This window comes from Artemia franciscana, chromosome 5, assembly GCF_032884065.1.
Source record: "Artemia franciscana chromosome 5, ASM3288406v1, whole genome shotgun sequence".
Lineage (NCBI taxonomy): Eukaryota > Metazoa > Arthropoda > Branchiopoda > Anostraca > Artemiidae > Artemia > Artemia franciscana.
In genome coordinates, this window is record NC_088867.1 from 51,686,576 (window position 1) to 51,713,728 (window position 27,153).

At 33.3% G+C, this 27,153-nt stretch overlaps 3 protein-coding genes across 9 annotated transcripts in view; 2 read left to right on the forward strand and 1 right to left on the reverse strand.

Moving 5' to 3' along the window:
- LOC136027571 (putative gustatory receptor 28b) overlaps nt 1–12,347 on the forward strand; it is a 28,505-nt gene extending 16,158 nt beyond the window's left edge. The window contains exons 2-3 of the mRNA XM_065704951.1: nt 4,108–4,266; nt 12,191–12,347. Coding sequence (XP_065561023.1) covers nt 4,108–4,266; nt 12,191–12,250 — 219 coding nt within the window. The 3' untranslated portion in view covers nt 12,251–12,347. The remainder of the gene's footprint in view (nt 1–4,107; nt 4,267–12,190) is intronic.
- LOC136027568 (microtubule-associated protein futsch-like) overlaps nt 1–27,153 on the reverse strand; it is a 682,876-nt gene that overhangs the window by 360,771 nt on the left and 294,952 nt on the right. The gene's annotated exons all lie outside the window — the stretch shown is intronic.
- The window catches only part of LOC136027569 (uncharacterized), a gene marked incomplete at its 3' end in the record, with an annotated part of 143,508 nt that continues 136,924 nt past the window's right edge, over nt 20,570–27,153 (forward strand). Inside the window, 1 exon segment of the mRNA XM_065704947.1 lies at nt 20,570–20,632. Within this exon segment, the coding sequence (XP_065561019.1) occupies nt 20,612–20,632 (21 nt within the window).

The following is a 27,153-nucleotide window of genomic DNA, read 5'->3' on the forward strand; positions in this document are numbered from 1 at the left end:
ACTATCACTCCTAGGAAAAAAAACACGCATCGGTGATTTGTCTTCTGGCAAAAAACGCGAAATTCCACATTTTTTGTAGATGTGTGCTTGAAACTTTTAAAAATAGGGTTCTATGATACGCTGAATCAAATGGTGTGATTTTCGTTAAGATCGTATGACTTTTAGCGGGTGTTTCTCCCTATTTTCTAAAATGAGGCAAATTTTCTCAGGGTAACTTCTGATGGGTAATACTAATCTTGATTAAACTTATATATTTAAAATCAGCAATAAAATGCAACTCTTTTGATGTAACTATTGGTATCAAAATTCCATTTTTTAGAGTTTCGGTTACTATTGAGCCGGGTCGCTCCTTACTACAGTTCGTTACCACGAACTGTTTGATATCCAAAAAGCTGAAACTTATATCCCAAAGCTTCAAAACAATCAGCCCAAAATCCAAGGCTGGTGAGGGGTTAAACCTTTTGCTATTCCTTCATTCACGACTTGTGAATCTTTTGTCGCATGTTGATGACGCTTTTGATCCATATTTGATCATATCTTTATTCGCTTCGTCGCTGGTTCTACTATGCCGTTGTGTCACTAAACGAGTTGATGACTTCTGAGGTTTTACTCTTTTGGCTTTCTGGTTTTCAATGGTTCCAACTTTAGCGTTTGCCATTGTCAGAATCTTACTGTGTGCGTTTTTTGGCAACACTGTCTCTGTTGAGGTAAGCTTGCCTTTGGTTAACAATATTTCCAGAATTAGATTTTATTATCTTGGGTCTTAAAATGAACTATTAAAGAATGGCAAATATCATCCCTCGATGAATTCTCCCCACATGTAAAACTAAGAAAAATTAAGGAGAAAAACTAAAAGAACAACCGTGTATTTTTAGCATTCTTTTTCTATTTTTCTTTCTTTTAATTCTATGGTCTTTTCTTTCGAGTTGTGTTTTCGTAGTAGGATAAGATAAAGGTTAAAGAAAACAATTTGTAAGCGAAATTAGCGGCAACCGTTGGTTTTTTAGATGAAATTGCAGAGACCTACCAACTGGGACTAAAAACTACGAACAGGTAGTAGTAGTAAACCTTTGTCTTGACCCATGGGGAAAATTTGAGTTTGTGGAATTTGCGTCTTAGGTTAATAGAGTCTTAGGATATTCTCAAGTACTTTTAAGAGGTGTTTCTTCTTTTTATTAAATTTAAGTTAAATAGCATAGAACCCAGTTCCAAGTCAGAACCAAGGAAATCTAAAATAGGCAGAATCCCTTATTTCAAGCAAACAAGCAACAGTTTAGACTGTCGCCGTGAGTTTCCCAAATATCAAAAACTCAAGACTAAGAGACTTCTTAAACATCAAAACCTCCAAAAAAAAGGCTTGATTTTCTTCTATTTCTAATGTTGAAAAGGAGATTCGAATCTAACGCGTTAGGATGTCCTAAAAAAGTGTAAAATGAAAACTCTCCATGATCCTGGAGGGGCTCCTAGAGATAAGTTTTGAAAAATTTGAATTTTTTTCCCAACACAAATGCCGTTGAGATGGAATATGAAATATTTTTAAACCGCTATGGAATTTTAGCGTAAGGAGCAGGGGGGGGGGTCAGGAAGGAACAGAGCCCGTCACATATATGGAATAATTCCTGTTAGTTTTGAGTTTTAATGTCGCTCCTTTATTAATTTCATTTTTCTATTTAGTTTCTGACCATTTTCCAAATAAGGCTCAGGTTTATCCAAGGTATGATAGTGGCTACAACCCTCATTAGCCCCTTGCAGTAAAAATCGACTAAGGCGATCGAATGCATTTGAAAACATAAGTGGATGACAGAAGGTTAGGAAGGATGAATTTTAAACCGAGTTGAATTCGCGAATTAAAGAACACATCTGCGAAAGTGTTTTCTTCTTTTTAATCGTAGATGGAGCATTTTTTTCAGGATTGTAACTCTTTGGGGTAATTTTGTGTGCGTAATAATTTTGGTTCATTTTTAGTTTTAAAGTGGGTCCTTACTTTCAGTTGAAAATCTTTTTTTATTCAATTTCTGATAGTGTTTTAATTAATGCTAGCAAATCCAGCTCCCCTCCCATTGAAAGTTCTCTTCCCCCCGAAAACTCCTTGATGGAACGATTCTCCCACGTAAGAACTCCCACCACAAAATCCACCCATCCCTCCACCGAAAATATCTTTATATTTCCCAATAACCAATACTATATGTAAGCAATGGGCAAAGTTCATAACTTGTTGCTCTTCCCCAGGGGTTGTGGGGTGGGGGGTCAAGTAATCCTGAGAGACATAGCTATTAGATCTTTTGACCATACTGAAAAAAAGCTATCTCAAAATTTTAATCAGACGATTTTTAGTAAAAAAAGGAGGTTGGAGGGGGGAGTGGCTTCCCCCCAATATTTTTGGTCACTTAAAAAGGGCACTAGAACCTTTGATTTCCGATTAAATAAGCTCTCTTCTGATCTTCTAGGATCACTGGTTCGATGCGATCACCCCTGGGAAAAACAAAAACAAATAAAAATTAGTATGTGATTTTGCTTCTGGCAAAAAAATTCCAAATTCTACATTTTGTATATTGAAGCTTGAAACCTCTACACTAAGGTTCTCTGATATTCTAAATCTCAAGTTGTGATTTTCATTAAGGTCAATTGATTTCTTTTGGACGTTTCCCCCTTTTTTCAAAAATTTGGCAAATTTTCAAAGGCTCGTAACCTTTCATGGGTAACATTAAACGTCATGAATTGTATATATTTTGAATAAGCATCAAAATTTGATTCTTATGATATATCTAGTATTATCAAAATTCTGCTTTTTACGGTTTCAGTTACTATTGAGCCCCATCGCTCTCTACTTACAGTACGTTACCACGAACTGTTTGACAAGTGTATCACCGTGCGATATGGCTATCTCACAAAATGTTGTGGCCAAACTTTTTGCTAACTGAAAAAGAGCACTAGAGCTTTTAATTTCTGCTTGAATGAGCAGTCTTCCAATTTTCGAGGACCATTGGTTGGATGCAACAACCCCTGGAAAAACCCCTAACACACAGCCGTTAGGATATATGTCTTTTTTAAACAGAAGACGTAGTTCTGCTTTTCTTTTGGATAAGATATGAAATTCTCCACAAATGGTATCTATGATATGCTGAATTCGATTGTGCAATTTCAATTCAGATCCATTGCCCCCTTGGGGATATTTCAACATTTTTTTTCAAAAATCAGGTGAATTTTCTCAGGCTCCTAGTCCTTGATGCGTAACTCGAAACTTGATGAAACTCATATATTTTGAATTATTATAGATTATAAATTCGTTACTTCTAACTTTTTGACGAAAGAATTTATTAAATTCGCACTTGTGTCAAAAATAGAATTCAGACCAAATGTTTTAAAGATAGTCGTATATAAAACACTTTAAATTACTAGATGGTTATTCAATATTTTACTCTAAAATCATTTCAAATAAAACATCTTTTGGACTTTAGAAAGTGGAGCAGAGAGCTAGCAACCTCCTCATATACAGAATAATTTATGTTCATCTTCAGTTTTAAAAACATTCTTTACCTTCTTTTGGAAAACCTCAGAACCCCAGAGACAACCACTTCCCAGACCACTCTCTGGGTGCCTTAGAGGCACCCAGGATGTCAGTGAAGAGCTTTAAATCATCTCTTAGCTCTTATGTATCCAGCAGCGTAGAATGTTCGGACTCTTGATTACGTTTGTGCAGATGATATGTTTGTCTCGCTCGTATGTCCTTCGAAGAGAATTTTTGGCCTTCTCCGTCGTCTTGTGTCCTTTTTTTCCTACTCGAGAGGCATGTTGGGCAGTTTGTATCTTGAAATGTGAATTACATGACAAAAGTACTGCCATTGTTGGGTCTACTCATATCATATACTTCTGTCTGATTCACTTATTCAAATTTCTGTGCTGGTCATTCTGTCCGTCAACTTTATGTTTAGATTCGCGTATGGTTGTTTTCATACGCATTGACACGTTTCTCACAGCAAAAACCTTGTTTTTAGACAAGCTGTTTGAAAAACTTTGTTTATTTTCTAATTTAAAACATTGTAAGAGTAGATGACAACCTTAATGCCTCCAATTAAATATTGACCGGAAAATATAATATTTTTACAGGCACGAGAACCTCTCCGCATAATACATGAAATGGATTTAACAAAGTACGATAGTGTAGTACAAATGCAGCTTTTGATGTTTTGTAATCAGATTTCGACCCGTCAGCTACATCCTACAGCATCTGGGTTTTTTAATCTAAGCAAGCAAATGGTCTGCACGGTAAGATCGATCAATATTACTATCCTCTTATACTGTTGGTGGTTTCTCTGTGTTTTATTTTGATATTTTGAATTGAGGGATGGTTCCGCTTGACCGTTTCTTTATATAAATCATACGCAAGATATGACTTTTCTTTGCAAGTTGTTGTGTGTTACATCTATTGATCGAATGAATCCAAGGCCTGTTTAAAACTGAAGACCAAAGGGGCCTAATGATTCAAACACTTTTCGATTATTAATCTAACAGTGAAAATTTGATCAAAGCTTCCTCTCCCCTTCTCAAAACCACGCTTTTATTTTCTTAAACCTTAATATTGTATAGCTATTACTCAACTTTTTCTATTTTCCGAATACGTTCTTTTGAATAAAATTTGCTTCGTATATCCTTTCAGAATAAGAACGTCGAGAAGTGGTTCTTACTCTGTAAATTGTAAGTGGAAAGACTACCTTCAAGTATCCAAGATATAGCATGTACTGGAACAGCCAAACTCGCATGCCATTTATAGCTGACGCCTTAAATTTCAGCTGATTTCGCCGACTTCAGAATTTCTTTAACTTGGTCGACAAAATGCTAAGGATCCTCAGAGTCCAGATCGATTGTGGAAGGTGCAACCTGTCATTGACCAAGTTGTGTGAAAAACTGTGAGTATCGCACCTTCTGAATACGTTTTAGTAATGAGGAAATGGTTCCTTGCACTGGAACCTTAGACATATGGCAGTATATATGTGGCAAACAGATCCCATGGGGCATAAATATATTCATGCTCTACAAAAGCCACAACGTAATCCTGACCTTCGATGTCTATCAGGGGAAGAAGAGTATTAACGTAATCCTGACTTTCGATGTTTATCAGGGGAAGAAGAGTATCAACGTAATCCTGACTTTCGATGTTTATCAGGGGAAGAAGAGTATCAACGTAATCCTGACCTTCGATGTCTATCAGGGGAAGAAGAGTATCCTTACTGACGATGAGAAGAAGCTTTGATTAGGCCCAGGCATGATTCTAGTTTTGGCAAGACAATTGCGCCTTTTATTTTATACGAAAACTTTATGATAACCTCTTTGAAAGCTTACCTCTGCTGCGGAACTGGATAAGAAAGAGTTTGACGTTGCAGGTACCATAAGAGCGAACAGGGTACATGGTGCAAAGCTCGAGTCTGATGCACCCCTAAAGAAAAGAGGCAAATGATCTTACCTTGATTTAGTAAGTCGTGATCAGTGTCTGGTAGAGTGAATGGACATTAGATCAGTCATTATCGTCTCAAATATGATAGGAAGTGGAGAAAATGCCAACCGAAAGCTATTGCAGTCTTAAACTGGTCTATGGGTGAAGTCGATAAATACGACCAAATGGTTTCCTATTATCGAGTCTTCATTAGGTCTAGGAAGTGGACGCTGCGGTTTGTGTTCCACACTATCAACTTGGAGGTAATGAATAGGTGGCTTGAATATACTGAATTTCAAATAGCCCGAAATTGTAAGAACTCTATGGATTTCCTGACATGCCCTCTAGAGGTGGCTGAGTCTCTAGAGGTGACGACCTTGATATAATGGAGGCTACGCTCAATCTCCCTCGACAAACTAAGAGAAGAGGAAATCAATGGCCATTCTATTGCTGAGCCGTCCCAAAAGAGGAAGGCAACAATCCGAAGACCATGCTCTGCCGCAAAGACGACTTTTTGCCCATTGGCCAGAAAAAAAAAACAACTTCAAAACAGGTTCGAAAATGCCCCATGCGTCATGAAAACCTGCTTCAGCTGCACCAAATACAACGTCCCGTTATGACTGGTGGAAGTCAGAAACTGCTTTTAAAATTTCACACTCCCAAATAAGAACGTTAAATGATGTAATAGTGTATTTAAACGAGATACGAATGTATTTGGTAATCTTGATTTCTCCCTGATTTTTGTAGATATAGTATTTGAATTCATAAGCATTGTCATTTTGTCCTCAGACAAGTACATTCAAAATCAGACACAACGACAGATGTAAGGATTCTGAGAAAAATACTGTATCATCTCGCTGCATCAGAAGCCATAAAAACAGCAGTTGCATAATTTTCATCTTCTCCATTAAAATTCGTGACTGAAAGGGTTAAATTGTTTTTCTTTTAACTTTTCAATTTTTTTTTTTGATAAGACAGGTTTCATTTGCTCGAACGCACAAAATAATCTTACAATTTCTAGTGAAAACAAAATTTTTAGTGGAAATAAAAAGCCAATCCATCTTATTTTTTTTTCCATTGTATTCCTCTTTCTATCTGGATTTTTACCAGGAGACGTAGTAACTAGTTAACGATTTATATAGAACAAAATCACCTACTCTTATTTTCTTTTGATGTATACAAAAGGGAATTATGTGAGAATAAAGGCAAAGCCCAGTGTTGACAGAATATGGTAAATCGTGTCGAGCAAAAGTATATATATATATATATATATATATATATATATATATATATATATATATATATATATATATATATATATATATATATATAATATATATATATATATATATATATATATATATATATATATATATATATTCTCCTGATGAGCCCTCTTGTTGGGTTGTTGCCTCTGAATTGTTGTTGTCTTTACTGTTTTTATTGTTTGGTAAATGACAACTTATACTTATTGACGACATGACTTCCTGTCCACGGATTATTCTTTATGGTTGATTTTGTATGGCTATGCTGTTTGACCTATTTGATTGTATGGATGAGTTGGGTTAAGGCCTCATTCAAGTGCTGGTCTATATTAATCACTAATTTTGGAAAAATAGTCTTCCTTTTCTCCTTCTGTCTTCCTTTTTTTTTTTTTTATTTGTTTGTGTTGTTGCATTAGTGATTTCTCTTTTCGTTATATATATATATATATATATATATATATATATATATTATATATATATATATATATATATATATATATATATATATATATATATATATATATATATATATATCTATATATATAAAAGTAAGTTGTCTGTGTGTGGATCTGTGGATGGATCAGGTGACGTCATGTTTGTTCGCATATGACGTCTGAATTATTTCACACTAATACAAAAGAAGAAAAAAACTAAAAAAGGTAAAAACTACAAAAAAAACTAAAAAGAAAAAAAAACTAAAAAAGCTAAAAAACTAAAAAAAACTAAAAAAAGGTAAAAATCTAATAACTAAAAAAAACTGAAAAAAATAAAAAAAGGCAAAAACTACAAAAAAAATAAAAACTAATAAAAAAACTAAAAAAGCTAAAAAACTAAAAAAAACTAAAAAAAAAACTAAAAAAAGGTAAAAAACTAAAAAAAACTAAAAACTAAAAAAGAAAAAAACTAAAAAAAAGGAAAAAACTGAAAAATAAAAGAGAAAAAGAAAACTAAAAAAATATGAATAAATATATATAAAAATAAGTTGTTTGTGGGTTATGTCTGTCTGTCTGTCTGTCGAGTGACGTCGTGTTTGTCCGCATATGACGTCTGAATTATTTCACACTAATACAAAAGAAGAAAGAAAACTAAAAAAGGTAAAAACTACAAAAAAAACTAAAAAGAAAAAAAACTAAAAAAGCTAAAAAACTAAAAAAAAACTTAAAAAAGGTAAAAAACTAAAAACTAAAAAAAACTGAAAAAACTAAAAAAAGGCAAAAACTAAAAAAAAACTAAAAACTAATAAAAAAACTAAAAAAGCTAAAAAACTAAAAAAACTAAAAAAAGGTAAAAAACAAAAAAAAACTAAAAACTAAAAAAGAAAAAACTAAAAAAAAGGAAAAAACTGAAAAATAAGAAAAAAAGAAAACTAAAAAAATATTAATAAATATAAAAAATATAAATATAAATATAATATAAATTAGCAATCAACAAAGCACCGAGACACAAATGACGACCGGGACACAGGGAGTATAAATGACGACCAGGACATAAGTAAAAAAAAAACTAAAAAAACTAAAAAAATGGTAAAAACTACAAAAAAACTAAAAACTAATAAAAAAACTAAAAAATCTAAAAATCTAAATAAACTAAAAAAGAAAAAAAAGAAAAAAGGAAAAAAATAAAGGAGAAAAACAAAACTAGAAAACGAATGTATATACAGACCGGGACACCGGGATACAAATGACGACCGGGACACAGGGAATATAAATGACGACCGGGACACAGGGACACAACTACAATGGGGACGCCGGGGGGCACAGGGGGATATAAATGACGACCGGGACACCGGGACACTAGGAATATAAATGACGCCCGGGACACTCAAAGAGAAATCACAGACTGGAACACCGGGACACAAATGATGACCGGGACACAGGGAATATAAATGACGACCGGGACAAAGGGACATAACTACAAAGGGGACGCCGGGGTGCACAGGGGGATATATAAATGACGATGGCGACTCAGGGAATGGTCGATTAGCAATCACCATCAACAAAGCTCAAGGGCAATCATTAGAATCATGAGGTATAGATCTGAATACGGATTGTTTTCCCATGGACCATTATATGTTGCATGTTCAAGAGTCGGTAAACCTGACAATCTATTTATATGCACAGACAATGGGACAGCAAAGAATGTTGTATATTCGCAAGTTTTACGTAGTTAAAAACATATATATATATATATATATATATATATATATATATATATATATATATATATATATATATATATATATATATATATATATATATATATATATATATATATATATATATATCTATATTCACAGGTGGGACATAGGGACACAACTACAATGGCGCATAACTCTTATGGCGCGTAACGACTTACGCGCGCGGGGGGGCTTGGGGGGGCGCGAAGCGCCCCCACAAACTAGGTGTTGGGGTCAGTTATATATATATATATATATATATATATATATATATATATATATATATATATATATATATATATATATATATATATATATATATATATATATATATATATATATATATATATATATATATATATATATATATATATATATATATATATATATATATAATGTATTATATTTCATTTTTGTATATCTATACAGATCAATCATTTAATCATTTTTTTTCATCTACATTACTTACCATTGAACAAGCAGGTTAACGACTCCACTACCACTGTTCCCATGTATAATGGAGTGAAAACGCTTTACGAATTCTGGCAGATGCATTTCATTGAAAGTAAAGATATCTGATTCCTTAAATAAAAAAAAAAAAGACTTCACGAATGCCTCTACAAAGAGAATTACCAATAATATATTGTATCTGCACTTAAGCAGGACACTGGATTTATTCTAAACGCAATATTACTGGCTGGAGTAGCAAATATTTCATCTTTGTTTCGAATAAATAAAAAAAAAACAAGTTATTTTTAATGTCGCTCCTTACTTCCCGTTAAAAAAAAATTGTTTTTTTTTATTTATTTAATTTCTGAACGTTTTTCAATCAATGCATGTTTTGATTTTGGCTCCCTGCAGATAAATAATTAGAACGAAATTTGCAAGTTTTTTTGGCTAAATTGCTTTCTCATAGTTTTGATAGAATGATTTTGAGAAAAAAAGGAGCGGAGGAGGAGGCCTAGTTGTCCTCCGATTATTTGGTTACTTAAAAAGGCAACTAGAACTTTTAATTTTTTAAGAATGTTTTTACTAGTAAAAGATGTACGTAACTTACAAATTAACTTACGTAACGAACTTCTGAATTCTCATGCTTTTATTGTGTATATGAAAGGGTTCACCCCCTCGTCAGTACCTCACTCTTTACACTAAAGCTTAAATTTTGTCCCAGTTTCTTAAGAATGACCCCTGAATCACAAAAGCCGTAGAATAAATAATTGAAATTACTAAAAATACTTTAGCGGAAAGAGCGAGGTATTAGGAGGAGGTGAGCCCATCATTTGCGTAATAATTTCTGTTCGTTTTGAGTTTTAATGCTTCTCCTTACGTTCAGTTGAAAAAACTGCTTCATATTTATTGTTTTCGTTGTTTTTTTTTATATAAACAATGCTAGAAAATCCTGTGCTCCCTTCATGAAACTTTTCTTCCCCCATGAAAAATTCTTCAAGGAAAGTTCTCCAACATATCCCCTCTTCTCAACCACCCCCCCCCCCCTCAACCTAAAAATCCCCCTGAAAACGTCTGCACACTTCCAAATAACCATTACTATATGTAAGCACTGTTAAAAGTTTGTAACTTGTGGCCCCTCCCACCGGGACTGTGGGGGAGTAAGTCGTCCCCAAAGACATAGTTATAAGGTTTATTCACTACGCTGAATAAAATGGCTTGAAAATGATTAGCGTGGGAGAGGGCCTAGGTGCCCTCCAATTTTTTTGGTCACTGAAAAGGGCACTAGAAATTTTAATTTCCGTTAGAATGAGCCCTCTCGCAAGAATTTAGGACCACTGGGTCGATACGATCACCCCTGGAAAAAAAAACAACAAAAAAAATAAACAAACAAATAAACGCGCATCCGTGATCTGCCTTCTGGCAAAAAATACAAAATTCCACATTTTTGCAAATAGGAGCTTGAAACTTCTATAATAGGGTCCTCTAATGCGCTGAATCTGATGGTGTTATTTTCGTTAAGATTCTATGACTTTAAGGGGTTGTTTTCCCCTATTTTCTAAAATAAAGCAATTTTTTCAGACTCATAGCTTTTGATGAGTAAGATTAAACTGGATGAATCTTATATATTTAAAATCAGCAATAAAATGCAACTTTTTTGATGTAACTATCAGTATCAAAGTTCTATTTTTTAGAGTTTCGGTTGCTATTGAGCCAGGTCGCTCCTTGCTACAGTTCGTTACCACGAACTGTTTGATCAGGATAAACCAAATACTAACCTCGATGAGGAAGATTCTCACTAGAATTGTGTGCTCCTTTTGATGTAAATCTGGTAGCTGCTACTCTTCTTTGGGATCTAAATTGGGGTAACTGATTGCTAAGATGAGGACCTAAAGACGAGTAAAGTTGGGATAATTGCTGGCTACTTCAAGTACCGTATAAAATCTTATTAATAAAACAGAGCAGGAAAATATCTCCTGGAACTGAAGAGGCAAATTTGAGTTTCTATGTCCTTGTACTCCTTGGAAACTGTCAGTTAAATGATTTTTTGCCAAGAGAAAGTTTTGTAATTTGGTATCAAGGAGCGGAAACTCTTTAAAAACTTTTTCTGTTTTTCTTTCGAATATCAATGATATATATATATATATATATATATATATATATATATATATATATATATATATATATATATATATATATATATATATATATATATATATATATATATATATATATATATATATATATATATATATATATATATATATATATATATATATAAATATATATGTACATATATATATATATATATATATATATATATATATATATATATATATATATATATATATATATATATATATATATATATATATATATATATATATATATATATATATATATATATATATATATATATATATATATATATATATATATATATATATATATATCAGATATTGCATTTGATTTTTTCTATCTATACAGATCCGTCAGTTTTTTATCTACATTATTGACCACTGTTTTCTAGCACACCGGTTTAAACAAGCAGGCCTAATGACTCCACTACCGCTCTTTCTATGTGTAGATAGTATAATATTACCTAACCTACTCAATTTTTTTTCTGAGTACCAAAAATAGCAATCTAAATAGCTAAAATAGCATTTGATATACCTTTACATTTCTCGGGTACCGACATTAGCAACCTGCTGCCCCGTCCCAAAATAGAGAAACACCTGACTCGCTTACCGAAGAACTGACTTTATTTTTTCGCATAGAGACATTTCATTGAGCCTCGTAGAATCTGGCTTCCGATATGAAATTGAACTCTATTAGGACCTATCCTTTCTTAAATTTTGTGTTCTTTTTCAGGTAGCATCTATTCTTGCCACTTATGTCATTGTACTGATGCAATTCAAGAACAGTGACTAGCATTACAAAACATACAATGCAAAATATATTTGATGTGTATTATTACATTCATTGTATTATTATGATATGGACATTAATAAATTATATTCGGTGGATATCATATTCGGTGTTTTAGTATTTCGAAATTCGTCACAAATTGTTTTGCAAATTTTTCACTAATACATAGAATTATTTAATTTGCGTTAAAAGAATAGTTGTGAGTTTGTTGGGTGCTTTACATGCCTAATTAACTAGCCAATTGCTGTTTCCCTATGCTATGTTGCAAAATTTTTCTCGGAGCCTGACTCGTCGATTTTCTTTTCTTCCATAACAATACATGCTAATGTCTTTTCTTACAGCATTGATCTGTATGATTTTAAGTGGTATTAGGGCTGATTTCTTGGCTGTACAACTACAACTACTAACAACTCACAGCAGCACCAAGCCACCTAGTGCCAACACAACTGCGCACGCTCTTCCTCTATCTCAGTCTATTCAAAGCCTCCCTCTTTACACCCTCCCATGAAATTCCTATTTCCTTTAATCATTCTTTATGACATCGTTCCACCCCAACCGCGAACGACCTTAACGACCTTAAGTGGTATTAGGGCTGATTTCTTGGCTGTACAACTACAACTACTAACAATTCACAGCAGCACCAAGCCACCTAAGGCCAACACAACTGCGCACGCTCTTCCTCTATCTCAGTCTATTCAAAGCCTCCCTCTTTACACCCTCCCATGAAATTCCTATTTCCTTTAATCACTCTTTATGACATCGTTCCACCCCAACCGCGAACGACCTTAACGACCTTCTCTCTGTTTAATATAAACAATTGGCCGAAAAGGACAATCTTCGGCAATTTGTCATCCCTGTTTTTTTTTCTTTTTTAAGAAAGAAGGGTTTTATTCATCAACGATAGACAAAATAAAACCTGGAGCAAAGCTTTTTTAGGTAAAACGATCATCCCTCTAGACCTATATATAAATCAACTTATGAAAGGTGATGACAATTAAACACCAAAAACAAAAAAAGAAACGACAAAAAATCAAATAAAAAACCATTTGATACCTTCCATCATCAATCCAGCAAACCAAAGATCAAACAATTTGACTAACTTAATAAATAAAGAAACCAGAGAACTCATCACCCATCCTTCTAATAAACTCTAAAACAATGGTCTTTCAGCCAACTTCGGAACTTACGAACTTATTATGTGGTAAAGTATTATAGGCACTGGGACAAGCATGGGACACAAAAAACTTTGATCGCGTAGTAACTACTTTAGGATTCCTACACTGACTGGAAATCGTTGTATTACGCTTGTGAACACTTGAAACCGGTAAAGAAAAGACCGCTGAAGCATTTTGCCAACAAATTGTTTTAGAACTTACTAGCTGTGTATGTATAGGAGGGAAATAAAATGTCCTTAGGGTATTATCTGGGACAATATGCTTAAGTTTTCTTATTATTCCGATGAGCAATCTTGGCAGAAATGTGATGGACATGATTCTTAAAGCTGATGCACTCGTCCAGTACAATTCCAATAAACTTCACTGATTTAGCACGTAAGATGATGTTTTCACTTAACTGAATCTGCTCAATCCAAGGATAATAATAATGAAATGTACTATTTATCACCAAGTAGCTTTTCTTGTGGTTCAACTTTAGTTTATTCAGTCTCATCCATTTTTCAACTTTTAGCATACCACTTTTCAAAAGATTTAGCAGCTCCTTTTTTGTCCTATCAGCCAAAGTATAATGAGTATCATCTGCAAAGCTCTGTAAAATAGCCTCAACTTTAGATACTAGACTAGTTAACAGACCTCAGCTTACCAGCCATTTATCCAAATCATTTAAATAGATAAAAACAATAGGGGGCCCAGAACTGATCCTTGAGAAACGCCACGTTTTATATTTTGGTCACTTGATTTAAAATCCCCTATTTTTACGCACTGGGTCCGTTTATTCAGAAAAGAACTTAATAATTGCAATAAGTTACCCCAAATACCACAATTCTCCAACTTTTTCACCAATAAATAACATTCCACGCAGTTAAAGGCCTTCTTGATGTCTAAGAATACTGACGCATTTTTCAGACCACAGACCAATGCATCATTAATGAATGACTTTAAAATAAAATGGCTTTCTTGATCGACATCGCTTTCCTAAAGCCAAATGAAGTAGAATGAAAAAAATAGTCTTAACTCAAGGAAGTTCACAATTCACTCATATATTTAAGAGTTACCACCTTAAAACAAAGGTTTCACCAGTTTTTTTTTTACACTCCTAATTTGAAACACTCATAAATTAAAACACGAATTCCTACAGATCACAGGGTAAACACCACGGAAAACCTTTAGAGCAATGAGTTGAGATCTGGCTGCATAATTTTTCATATTTTTAACAACTTCAAATGCTTTAATTAATTTTACTGGTTTCATTATAAGCTGACATCACATTCTTCAGGAATAAACTGCGCAGACTCACCATTATTTTGCTCGAGCGAGACACTCGGTATAATTTTAGATCCAACGTAGAGAAGGTTCATAAACCGATTTGATATTCATACTGCCCGGAATAATTTCACCCACACGAGACCCCAGAAATTAAGATGTTCTAAAAGACCTTTTAATTCCTCCTCCCCATAACTAGTGTACACATATTGTCTTTTGGTGACATAATCTTCCCCCCTTTAATTATTCTCTGAAAGTTTCAACTCAATACCCAAATCAGCTCTTGAGATACACTATTTTGACAATGTGCATGCACATAGCGTCTTTTGGTTTAGTTCAAATTTCCCCTTAATAATGTACACGGAATAGTATGGTAGTAGTTGTAGTAGCATTGATAGCATGCAAATTTCTGATTGTTTTTTAAATACTATATTTGTTAAATAAAAAAAAACTAAGTTTTTTTAACTGAAAGTAAGGAGCGACATTAAGACTTAAGACGAACAGAAATTTGTTCCCTCCTCAAAGCCCCACTCTTTGCGCTAAAGTTTGACTCTTTCTCTCAAATCTACTCTTTAAAACAGTGAAAAACTTTAGCGGAAAGAGGGGGGAGTTGAGGAGGGAACAACCCCTTTCATATACAGAGTAATTTCTGTTCGTTTTAATGTCGCCCCTTACTTTCAGTTAAAAAACTTTTTTTTTTAATTTAATTTCTGAACGTTTTTGAATTAGCGCATGTTTTGATTTTGGCTCTCCGCACATGAATATTTAGACCGAAATTTGCATTTTTTTTTGGGGGGGGGGGGGCTAAATGGCTTTTTCTTAGATTTGATCGGACAATTTTGAGAAAAAAGGAGTGGGGGAGTAGGCCTAGTTGCCCTTCAGTCTTTTGGTTACTTAAAAGGCAACTAGAACTTTTAATTTTTTACGAACATTTTTATTAAAAAAAAAATACGTAACTTCCGAATTAACTTCTGTAACGAACTTCTATATTCGTATATTTTATTACGTATATGAGGGGGTTTGCCTCCTCTTTAATACCTTGCTCTTTGTACTAAAGCTTAAATTGTGTCCCAATTCTTTAAGAATGACCCCTGAATCACAAAGGCCTTTGAATAAATGGTTAAAATTACTAAAAATACTTTAGCGTAAAGAGCAGGTATTTAGGAGGAAATGAACCCCTCATATGCGTAATAATTTCCGTTCGTTTTGTTTTAATGCTGCTCCTTACTTTCAGTTGAAAAAACATTTTACATATTTATTTTTTCATTGTTTTTTGTTTTAAATAATATTAGAAAATCCTGCACCCCTTCATGAAAATCCTCTCATCCCATGACAAACTCCTTCATGGATAGATCCTCCTACGTAACCCCCTCCCCTCAATCTCCTCCCTATCCAAAATTCCCCTGAAAACGTCTGCACACTTTCCAATAGCCATTACTATATATAAACACTGGTCAAAGTTTGTAACTTGTAGCCCCTCCTCCGGGGACTGTGAGGGAGTAAGTTGTCCCTAAAGACATAGTTATTAGGTTTTTTGACTATGTTGAACAAAATGAATATCTCAGAATTTTGACCCGTTGAATTTGGGAAAAAATGAGCGTAGGAGGGGGTCTAGGTGCCCTTCAATTTTTTGGTCATTTAAAAAGGGCAGTAGAACTTTTAATTTCCGTTAGAATGAGCCCTCTCGCAACATTCTAGGACCACGTGGTCGATACGATCACCCCTGGGAAAAAAAAACAAATAAACACGAACCCGTGATCGGTCCTCTGGCAAAAATTACAAAATTCCACATTTTTGTAGATAGGAGTTCGTTTCCACGAATTGTTTGATACTGGGAAATCCGGCGGCACCCCTTCACGGAAAATTATCTTCACCAATAAAAAATTTCTTCATGGAGATATCCTCCCACGCAAGCCCCACTGTGGGGGATGTAGATATCATTCATGGAAATATGCTCCCACCTAACCCGGGGACTGTGGGGGATTAAGTCATCCTCAAAGATATGGTTATTAGATTTTTCGACTATGCTGAACAAAATGGCTATCTCAAAATTTTTATCCAGTGACTTTGGGAAAAACATGAGCAAAGGAGAGAGCCTAGTAGCCCTCTTTTTGGTCACTTAAAAAGAGCACGAGAAATTCTAATTTCCGTTTGAATGAACCCTCTTGTGAATAAGCACAACCCAAGAGAGACCGTCTGTATATTCTTGACAAGGGCAGAACTTGACGTATTTGTAAGACTTATTTCTTAGCATTGTGTATTGCTAGGGAAGAGCAAGTTCAAATCTCTTTAAGGAAGCTGGTTGCAGATGATCTACAGACCTCCACCCCCCCTTAAAAGGGAAAATATGTTAAAATGCACACAATAATTGAAATTGAAGACTACGTCTACTTTATCCTACCTCAAATCGTGTTTCACCCCCTTTTTATATGTAAATGGATGCCCATTTACCCCCCAAAAAAAGAAGAAAACATCGAACAGCAAACTCCAAAGGCACTATTATTTTTTTTACTTTTACTTCGAATTGTATTTGTATTTGCAGTAGTTGTAAATTGCAAAAACCTGTAACTATGTTTATTAATAAAGTCAGAATCAAACAGTTCGTGGTAACGAACTGTAGTAAGGAGCGACCCGGCTCAATAGTAAACGAAACTCTAAAAAACGGAATTTTGATGCTAAAAGATACATCAAAAGAATCGAATTTTCACGCTGATTCTAAATATATAAGTAAAATATATAAGTCAATTAATTTAGTCTTTGTCATCAAAAGTTACGAGCCTGAGAAAATTTGCCTTATTTTGGAAAATAGGGGAAAACATCCCCTAAAAGTCATAGAATCTTAACAAAAATCACACCATCGCATTTGGCGTATCAGAGAACCCTACAGCAAAAATTTCAAGCTCCTATCTAAAAAAATGTGGAATTTCATATTTTTTGCCAGAAGACAAATCACGGGTGCGTGTTTTTTTTTTTTTTTTTTTGTTTTTTTTTCCAGTGGTCATCGTATCGACCAAATTGTTCTAGAGTGTCGCAAGAGGGCTCATTCTTACGGAAATGAAAAGTTCTAGTGCCCTTTTTAAGTGATTAAAAAAATTGGAGTCCCCTCCGCAATTTCTCGCTCTTTACGTTAAAGTTTTACTCTTTGCCACAATTCTACTTTTTAAAACAATTAAAAGCTTTAGCGTAAAGAGCGAGGGATTGCGGAGGGGACAACCCATTTCATATACGGAGTAATATCTGTTCGTTTTAAGTTTTAATGTCGCTCCTTACTTTCAGTTAAAAAACTAGTTTTTTTTTATTTAATCAGCGTCAGGGTCTAAAATTTCATTTTATCTCAAAAGGGGAAATACGTTAAATTGCACAAAATCCTTGACACTGAAGACTACATCTTCTTTGTTTTACAGCAATATGTACATTAAACCTTTTCTATTGGGAAATGAATCCCCCCTCCCGAAAAAAATAAACCCGTAACGAATATATTGAAACAAAAAGTATTCTCTGATAATTCAGTAGGAACATTAGACGGCTTGTAATTAAAGCAATTTTGCATAGTTTCAGCTTCTTTCAATTATTGTTTTCACATTCTTATTGGGTTGAAATATTTCCATCCAGTCATAATTAAATAAAAAACATGTTTTTTTTTAACTCAAAGTAAGGAACGACATTAAAACTTAAAAGGAACAGAAATTATTCGGTATATAAAAGGGGCGGTCCCCTCCTCAATGCCCTGCTCTCTACGCTAAAGTTTGACTCTTTCTCATGACTCTATTTTTAAAACAATAAAACACTTTAGCGTAAAGAGCGGGGTGTTGAGGAGGGGATAGCCCCTTTCATATACGAAACAATTTCTGTTCGTTTTAAGTTTTAATGTCGCTCCTTACTTTCAGTTAAAAAACTTGTTTTTTTTATTTGATTTCTGAACGTTTTTGAATTAATAGATCTTGATTTTGGCTCACCGGACACGAATAGTTAAAACGAAATTTGCATATTAATTCTTTTTTTGGCTAAATGGCTTTCTCGAAGTTATGATCGGACGATTTTGGGAAATAGGGGCAGGGGAGGAGGTTTAGTTACCCTCCAATTTTTTTGGTTACTTAAAAAGGCCACTAGAACTTTTAGAAATTTTAATTACGAAAGTTTTTATTAGTAATAAATATACGTAATTTACAAATTAAATTACGTAACGAACTTCTATACTCGTATGTCTTTATTATGTATATGAGGTGGTTTGTCCCCTCGTCAATACCTTATTCTTTACAGTAAAGTTCAAATTTTGTTTCAATTCTTTAAGAATAACCCCTGAATCACAAAGACCGTTTAATTAGAATAAATATTTCTTTTGAAATGGCTGAAAATACTTTTGCGTAAAGAGCAAGGTATTGAGGGGAAGACGAATCCCCTCATATACGGAATAATTTCTGTTCTTTTTAAGCTTTAATGTCGCTCCTTACTTTCGGTTAAAAAAATTTTGTTTTGTTTAATTCCTGAACGTTTTTGAATTAATGCAGGTTTTGATTTTGGATCCCCGTATATGAATAATAAAAACGAAATTTGCATATTAATTTTTTTTTTTTTTTGGCTAAATGGCTTTCTCAAAGTTTTGATTGGACGATTTTGAAAAAAGGTGATGAAGGGAACCTGGTTACCCTCTAACTTTTGGTTACTTAAAAAAGCCACTAGAACTTTTAATTTTATTTACGAACGTTTTCATTAGTTATACAAATGCGCAACTTACAAATTAGCTTACGTAACGAACGTCTATGTTTGTATAGTTTTATTACGTATATGAGGGGGTTTGCCCCCTCTTCAATACCTCGTTCTTTACAGTAGAGTTCGAATTTTGTTCCAATCCTTTAAGAGTGACCCCTGAATCACAAAGACCATCTAATTAGAATAAATAGCCCTTTTAAATTACTAAAAATACTTTAGCATAAAGAGCGAGGTATTGAGGAGGAACGAACCCCTTCATATAAAGAATAATTTCTCTTCGTTTTGAGTTTTAATGTCGCTCCTTACTTTCAGTTAAAAAAGTTGTTTATTTAATTTAATTTCTGAGCGTTTTTGAACTAATGCAGGTTTCAATTGTGGCTCACAGCTCTACTTTTTAAAACAGTAAAAAACTTTAGCGTAAGGAGTGGGACCTTGAGGAGGGGACAGTCCCTTTCATTTACGGAATAATTTGTGTTTGTTTTAAGTTTTAATGCCGCTCCTTACTTTTTGGTTAAAAAAACTGTTTTTTATATTTAATTTATGAACGTTTTAAATGTATGCAGGTTTTGATTTTGGCTCACTGTACACGAATAATTAAAAGGGAATTTGCATATTAATTTTCCGTTTTGTAACTAATAATAACCTTATAATAACCTAAGTTTGATTTTTGTTTCAAGTATTTAAGAGTGACTCCTGAATCACAAAAGCTGTTTAATTCAAATAATAGCCTCTTTTAAAATTAAATAATAAAAAAACTTTTGCGTAAGAGCGAGCTATTGAAGAGAAGCAACCCCCCTTAAATGCGTAATAATTTCTGTTCACAGTAAGTTTTAAAGTTACTCCTTACTTTAAGTTTAAAAAAAATTATATTTAATTGCTGATTGTTTTTTAAATAATGTTGTGAAATCCATTTCCCCCTCTGTGAAAAATTCCCTTCCCCCACGGGAAATTCCTCCATGGAAAGATTCTCCCACGCAACTAAACTTCGCAATGTTTGCGGAACTAATTTTGTAAGGCATAGTAATAGAACAACCAAAGAGTTCGAAACTTTTTATATGAATATATAAGTTATAAGTTGAGCAATTCTCAAATGACTGAAATGAATGAATGAACGAAAGAAAAGATGTTTGCCATCAGACGAATCAGAATCAAACTCATTTGAAGAATAGAACTTCACAGGTAGAGATTTTGTTCTTTGTGAAAATCAGATATAAAAATGGTTAGCCTAGAAGCAATGGTAATGTATTTTCAATTTATTGAGTGGCACATACGCATTATACCAAACACATTCAAGAACTAAAATTAGGTTATTCATAAAGAAATATACCAAAATATGATGAAAATATATTTTAGTAAGAAAATAATGGAAATTACAACAATAAAACTTGAATCAATAATGCTATCCAGTGTCCGCTGGATTATTTCTATATTTATTTCTTTTTATTGTTTTAAAAAGTACAACTGTGACAAAGAGTCAAACTTTAGCGTAAAGAGCAGGGCGTTGAGGAGGGGACAACCCCTTTCGTATACGGAATAATTTATGTCCGTTTTAAGTTTTAATGTCTACTTACTTTCAGTAAAAAAAATTATTTAATTTTTATTTAATTTCATTTTATTTAATTTCTGAAAGTTTTTGAATTAATGCAGGTTTTGATTTTGGCTCATCGTACGTGAATAATAAAACGAAATTTGCATATTGATTTTTGCTTTTTTTGGCGAAATGGCTTTCCCAAAGTTTTGATCGGATGATTTTGAGAAAAAAGGGGCGGGGGAGAGGGCCTAGTTGACCTCCAATTTTTTTGGTCTCTTAAAAAGGGGACTAGAACTTCTAATTTCCATCAGAATGAGCATTCTCGCGACATTCTAGGACGACTTGGTTGATACAATCACCCCTTGAAAAAAAAACAAAGAAACAGATAAACAAATAAACACGCATCCCTAATCTTTCTTCTGGCAAAAAAAAATCCATTTTTTTGCCAGAGAGGGGCATTTTTTTCAGAGAGGGGCATTTTTTTCAGAGAGGGACATTTTTTTTCAGAGAGGGACATTTTTTTCAGAGAGGGACATTTTTTTGTCAAAGAGGGGCATTTTTTTCAGAGAGGAGCTTGAAACCTCTACAGCAGGGTTCTCTGATATGTTGAATTTAATGGTTTGATTTTTCATTACGATTCTATGACTTTTAAGGGGTGTTTCTCCCTTTTTTTGAAAACAAGGCAAATTTTCTCAGGCTCTTAACTTCTTATGGGTAAGACTAAACTTGATGAAACTTATATATTTAAAATCAGCATTAAAATCTAATGCTTTTGATGTATCTATTGGTATCAAAATTCTACAAACTCTTTGAAACATTTTCATCTTGACACATTGGATTAAACATCCCAGTATTTAACTGTTGCTACTCTTGAAGAGAAAATTATGTGCTAAATGCTAAACAAAAGGATAATTTCACTTGTTTAATCAGTTCAGTTGAGCTTTGTAGTGTCAGGTAAGAATTACGATGTTTTGTCTATTGCTTTTGAGTTTTCTAAGTAATATTTTGGATAAAATTGTGGCGAAGAGGTATAATTTTTTGTATTTGGCTCTTTGGTAAAACTCAAGATGACGGGCGTTTTGCCATTTTGGGAAGTAGTTGAGTTAGGTTTGGTGAAAGAAAATCTAGGGAATGGGTACAGGCTAGGAGCCAGACCCTCATTCGTTCCTTTTTCAAAGGGTAACCTTCCACACAAGTGCTAAATGTATCACAGTACATATAATTAACTTACCAATAAAGTGAACATATCATTTGATGCCTTTTTTTTATGTTCTTTACCAATATAATAATCGCTTCTATCGCAAATTAAAATTTAATCAATCAACTTTTTAGCTCTTAAAAAGGACGAATTTTCCATATAAGGGTATGTCATTTTTGAATAAATAATACAACGTTTTCTCAGCGCTTTTTTCTCGGTCGTTTTCAACAAAATAATACTACGTTTTCTCAGTGCCAAAATTATTTATAGTTAGGTTAGGTTGGGTTAGGTCTAAAAGTGTTTAAATTTGAATTTACGATAGAAGCGATTATTATATTTGTAAAGAGCATAAAAAAGGCGTCCCCTAGAAACTTCCCTCCCTATGGGAAATTCTCTTCGTGAAAAACTTCCCTAGCAGAAAATACCCCCCCACTCAAGAAATGTATGTATACTTCCCTACAATAGGCTACGTAAGCAATTGGCAAATTTAATAACTTAGACCTATTCCCAGGGAGACCGTGGTATCTCCAAGGGTATAGCTATTTGGCCTTTCAACAACCCTGAAAAAAATAATACTTCTACTACTAACAAATCATCGCAGCACCAAGCCGCCTTTGGCCCACGATCCTCTTCAATCCCAATCTATCCAAAGCTTCCCTCTTTACAACCTTCCAGAAAGTTCCCATTTCCTTTAAACCTATCTTTATGACATCATCTCACCCCAAACGCGGATGACCAGCTTTCTATTTAGCCCTAAACGGGTGGCCAAAAAGGACAATCTTCGGCAATATGTCATTCTTCTTCCGCAAAGCGTGCCCGAGCCATCTCAACCTTTCTCTCATTACATCCATTGAAAGTAGGACACTATTTCAAATTTTTGATTGGACGATTTTAATACAAAAAAATTATTGTTGTGGATTCCTTCCAGAATTTTTTTTGCATAGGCTACGATTCCATCTCATAAATAGCTTACTCCTTTATTTTACCTATATTTGAAGAAAGATCGGTCTTTTCTTTTCAAGGTCTGATCCTTTCAAGATCACGAAGAATCCCAATGTGTGGAAAATATTTTATGCAAAAAATATTTTTATGAGAATTTTATGAAGAACTTAAATGTTTGGGTGGTTCTTTTTCAAGTTGTCACGTACAATTTTATATATATATATAGGTAACGCCCAAACTTCTTTATTTGTTTCCCACTTAAGAAAAAAAAGAAACTTTTTTGCAGATAGAAGTAGGCCTAGTCCTTTTTTATAAGTCAAAAGTGATTGGAGATGAATCAGCCATGTGGGTATTTTCCGGGGTAAATACCCCCTCCCCCCGAAAGGAAAACAGAATAATTGTTTAAACAATTTAAGAAACGCCTGTTAGCTTATTCGTAATAAAGGAGCAATATGGAGCCACCCCCCTAATATAATAGGCTAATTAATGTTCGTCTTAAATTTTAATACTGGCCCTTACTTTCTGTTGAAAAAATTTTTGTCCGTCCTCCCTTTCAAATTTTATCTTTAAATTACCCATGCTAAAGTTTGATTAGTTAATTAGACCATACTAAAATTAAACTCACTTGTTTTCAGTTGCTAGCCAGCAAAATAAATGAATTTATAACGAGATTAAATAAAAAAAGTTTTTTTTTAACTGCTTACAAGGAGTGTCATTAAAAATTAAAATGAACAGAAATTATTCCGTATATGAAAATGGTTGTCCCCTCCTCAACGCCCCGCTCTGCACGCTAAAGCTTGACTCTTTTTCACAACTCTACTTTTTAAAACAATAAAAAAAAATTAGCGTAAAGAGCGAGGAATTGAGGAGGGGACAACCCCTTTCATATACGGAATAATTTCTGTTCTTTTTATGTTTCAATGTCGCTCCTTACTTGCTGTTAAAAAAAACTTGTTTTTTTATTTAATTTCTGAACATTTTTGAATTAATGTATGTTTTGATTTTGCACACCGCACATGAATAATTAAAACTAGATTTGCATTTTAGTTTTTTTTTGGCTAACGGGATTTCCCATAGTTTTGATCGGACTATTTTCATAAAAAAGGGCGGGGAGGTGACCTAGTTGCCCTCCAGTTTTTGGTTACTTAAAAAGGCAACTAGAACTGTTTTTATTAATGTTTTTAATAGTAATAAATATACGTAATTTACGAAGTAACTTACGTAACGAACTTTTATACTTGTATATTTTTATTATGTACATTATGAGAATTACCCCCTCGTCAATACCTCCTTCTTTACACTAAAACTTGAATTTTATCCCAATTCTTTAAGAATGACCCCTGAATCACAAAGGCCGTAGAATAAATAGTTGAAATTACTAAAAATACTTGTGCAAAGAGCGCAAAGAGCGTGGTATTGAGGAGGACAAACCCCCTTATACACGTAATAATTTCTGTTCGTTTTAAGTTTTAATGCTGTTCCTTACTTCCAGTTGAAAAAACTTTGCTTAATATTTATTTTCTCATTTTTTTTTAAACAATGCTAGAAAATTCTGCACCCACCTCATGGAAATTCTCTTCATCAACGCCCCGCTCTTTCCACTAAAGTTTGACTCTTTCTCTTAACTATACTTTTTAAAACAGTAAAACAAGTTTAGCGTAAAGAGCGGGCGCTGATGAAGAAGAAGCCCCTTTCACATAAGAAGTAATGTCTGTTCGTTTTAAGTTTTAATTTCGCTCCTTACTTTCCGTTAAAAAAACGTGTTTATTTTAATTTAGTTTCTGAATGCTTTTGAATCAATGCATCTTTTGATTTTGGCTCTCCACAGATGAACACAGAAACGAAATTTGCATATTTATTTTTTTGGCTAAATGACTTTCTCATAGTTTTGATCGAATGATTTTGAGAAAAAAAGGAGCAGGGGAGGGGGTCTAGTTGCCCTCCAACTTTTTGGTTACTTAGAAAAGCAACTAGAACTTTTCATTTTTTACCAATGTTTTTATTAGTAAAGATATACGTAACTTATAAATTAGCTTACGTAACGAACTTCTGCATTCTCATGTTTTTATTACGTATATGAGGGGGTTCAACCCCTCGTCAGTACCTCGCTCTTTACACTAAAGCTTAAATTTTGTCCCAATTTCTATCATATGCGTAATAATTTCTGTTCGCTTTAAGCTTTAATTCTGCTCCTTACTTTTAGTTGAAATTTTTTTTCATATTTATTGTTTCATTGTTTTTTTTTTTAACAATGCTAGAAATTCCTGCACTCCCTTCATGGAAATTTTCTTCCCCCATGATAAATTCCTCCAAGGAAAGTCTCCCCAACATATCCCCCTCTTCTCACCCCCCCCCCCTCCAACCAAAAAATCCCTCTGAAAACATCTGTACACTTCCAAATAACCATTACTATATGTAAGCACTGGTCAAAGTTTGTATCTTGTAGCCCCTCCCACGGGGACTGCGGGGGAGTAAGTCGTCTACAAAGACATAATTACAAGGTTTTTCGACTACGCTGAATAAAATGTATATCTCAGAATTTTGATCCGGTGACTTTGAGAAAATAATTAGCGTGGGAGGGGGCCTATGTGCCCCCTCCAATTTTTTGATCACTTAAAAAGGGAACTAGAAATTTTCATGTCCGTTAAAATGATCCCTCTCGCAAGATTCTAGGACCACTGGGTCGATAAGATCACCCCTGAGGAAAAAAACCAAATAAACACGCATCCGTAATCTGCCTTCTGGCAAAAAATACAAAATTCAATATTTTTGTAGATAGGACCTTGAAACTTCTATAATAGAGTTCTCTGGTATGCAGAATCTGTTGGTGTGATTTTCGTTAAGTGGTGTGATGGTGTGATTCTATGACTGTTAGGGATTATTTCCCCCTATTTTCTAAAATAAGGCAAATTTTTTCAGGCTCGCAACTTTTGAGGGGTAAGACTAAACCTGATGAAACTTAAATATTTACAATCAGCATTAAAATGCGGTTCTTTTGATGTAGCTATTGGTATCAAAATTAGCAAAAAATCCATTTTTTAGAGTTTTGGTTACTACTGAGCCGGGTTTCTCCTTACTACAGTTCGTTACCACGAACTGTTTGATTAAATTGGAAAAAAACGTGTAAAATCAAGTTTTAATCTATAGAATAAGACTGGTTGTATAGGCCAGGGCTTCTTAAACTCTTTTATATAGCGACCCCCTTCAAGCTTAGGAAATTTTAAACGACCCCCTCCTTCATATAATGAAATATATATTAACCGTAGATGTAGATGTAATATTGCACTATTTTACAATGTAAATAAAATAAGGATTAAAGAATACGTACCCATTCATTTCACATATATATATATATATATATATATATATATATATATATATATATATATATATATATATATATATATATATATATATATATATATATATATATATATATATATATATATATATATATATATATATATATATATATATATACATATAATTGGAAACGTTGACGGGATATCGGTCATAATAAAACACAATAAATAGAATGACATAAAACTATATATATATATATATATATATATATATATACTTATTCAATAGAAAAAATAAACTTTTGTAACAATTTTTTTATAAGAAAACATAAAACTACATCTATATATTCAATAGAAAAAATAAACTTTTGTAACAGTTTTTTTAATAAAAAAAACATATTATTAACATCAAACAATATTAATGTGACGGATGTGATTGTTTATTTTTACACAGATAATTAAATCTAGGCTCAAGTTGAGTTAGTGCAGATCGTAATAAATTTTCAACGTTTACTAAAGTTGAACGGTATTTTGATTTTATGTAAGTTAATGTGGAAAAGGCTGATTCACATAAATGTGTTGTACAAAATGGCAGTAATTTGTTCATTGCCATTTCCGATAGTAGGGGTATTCTGATTTGATTTCTATCCAAAATTCATGCACAGGCACTTGAGAAAATCTGAGTCGCAAGGTAGTACCACTTGTTAATTCGGCAAATTCTTCTTGTGCTTTTAAGTTTAAAAAATTAATTTCTTCCATTTCAATTGAAAATGGATTGCAAATCC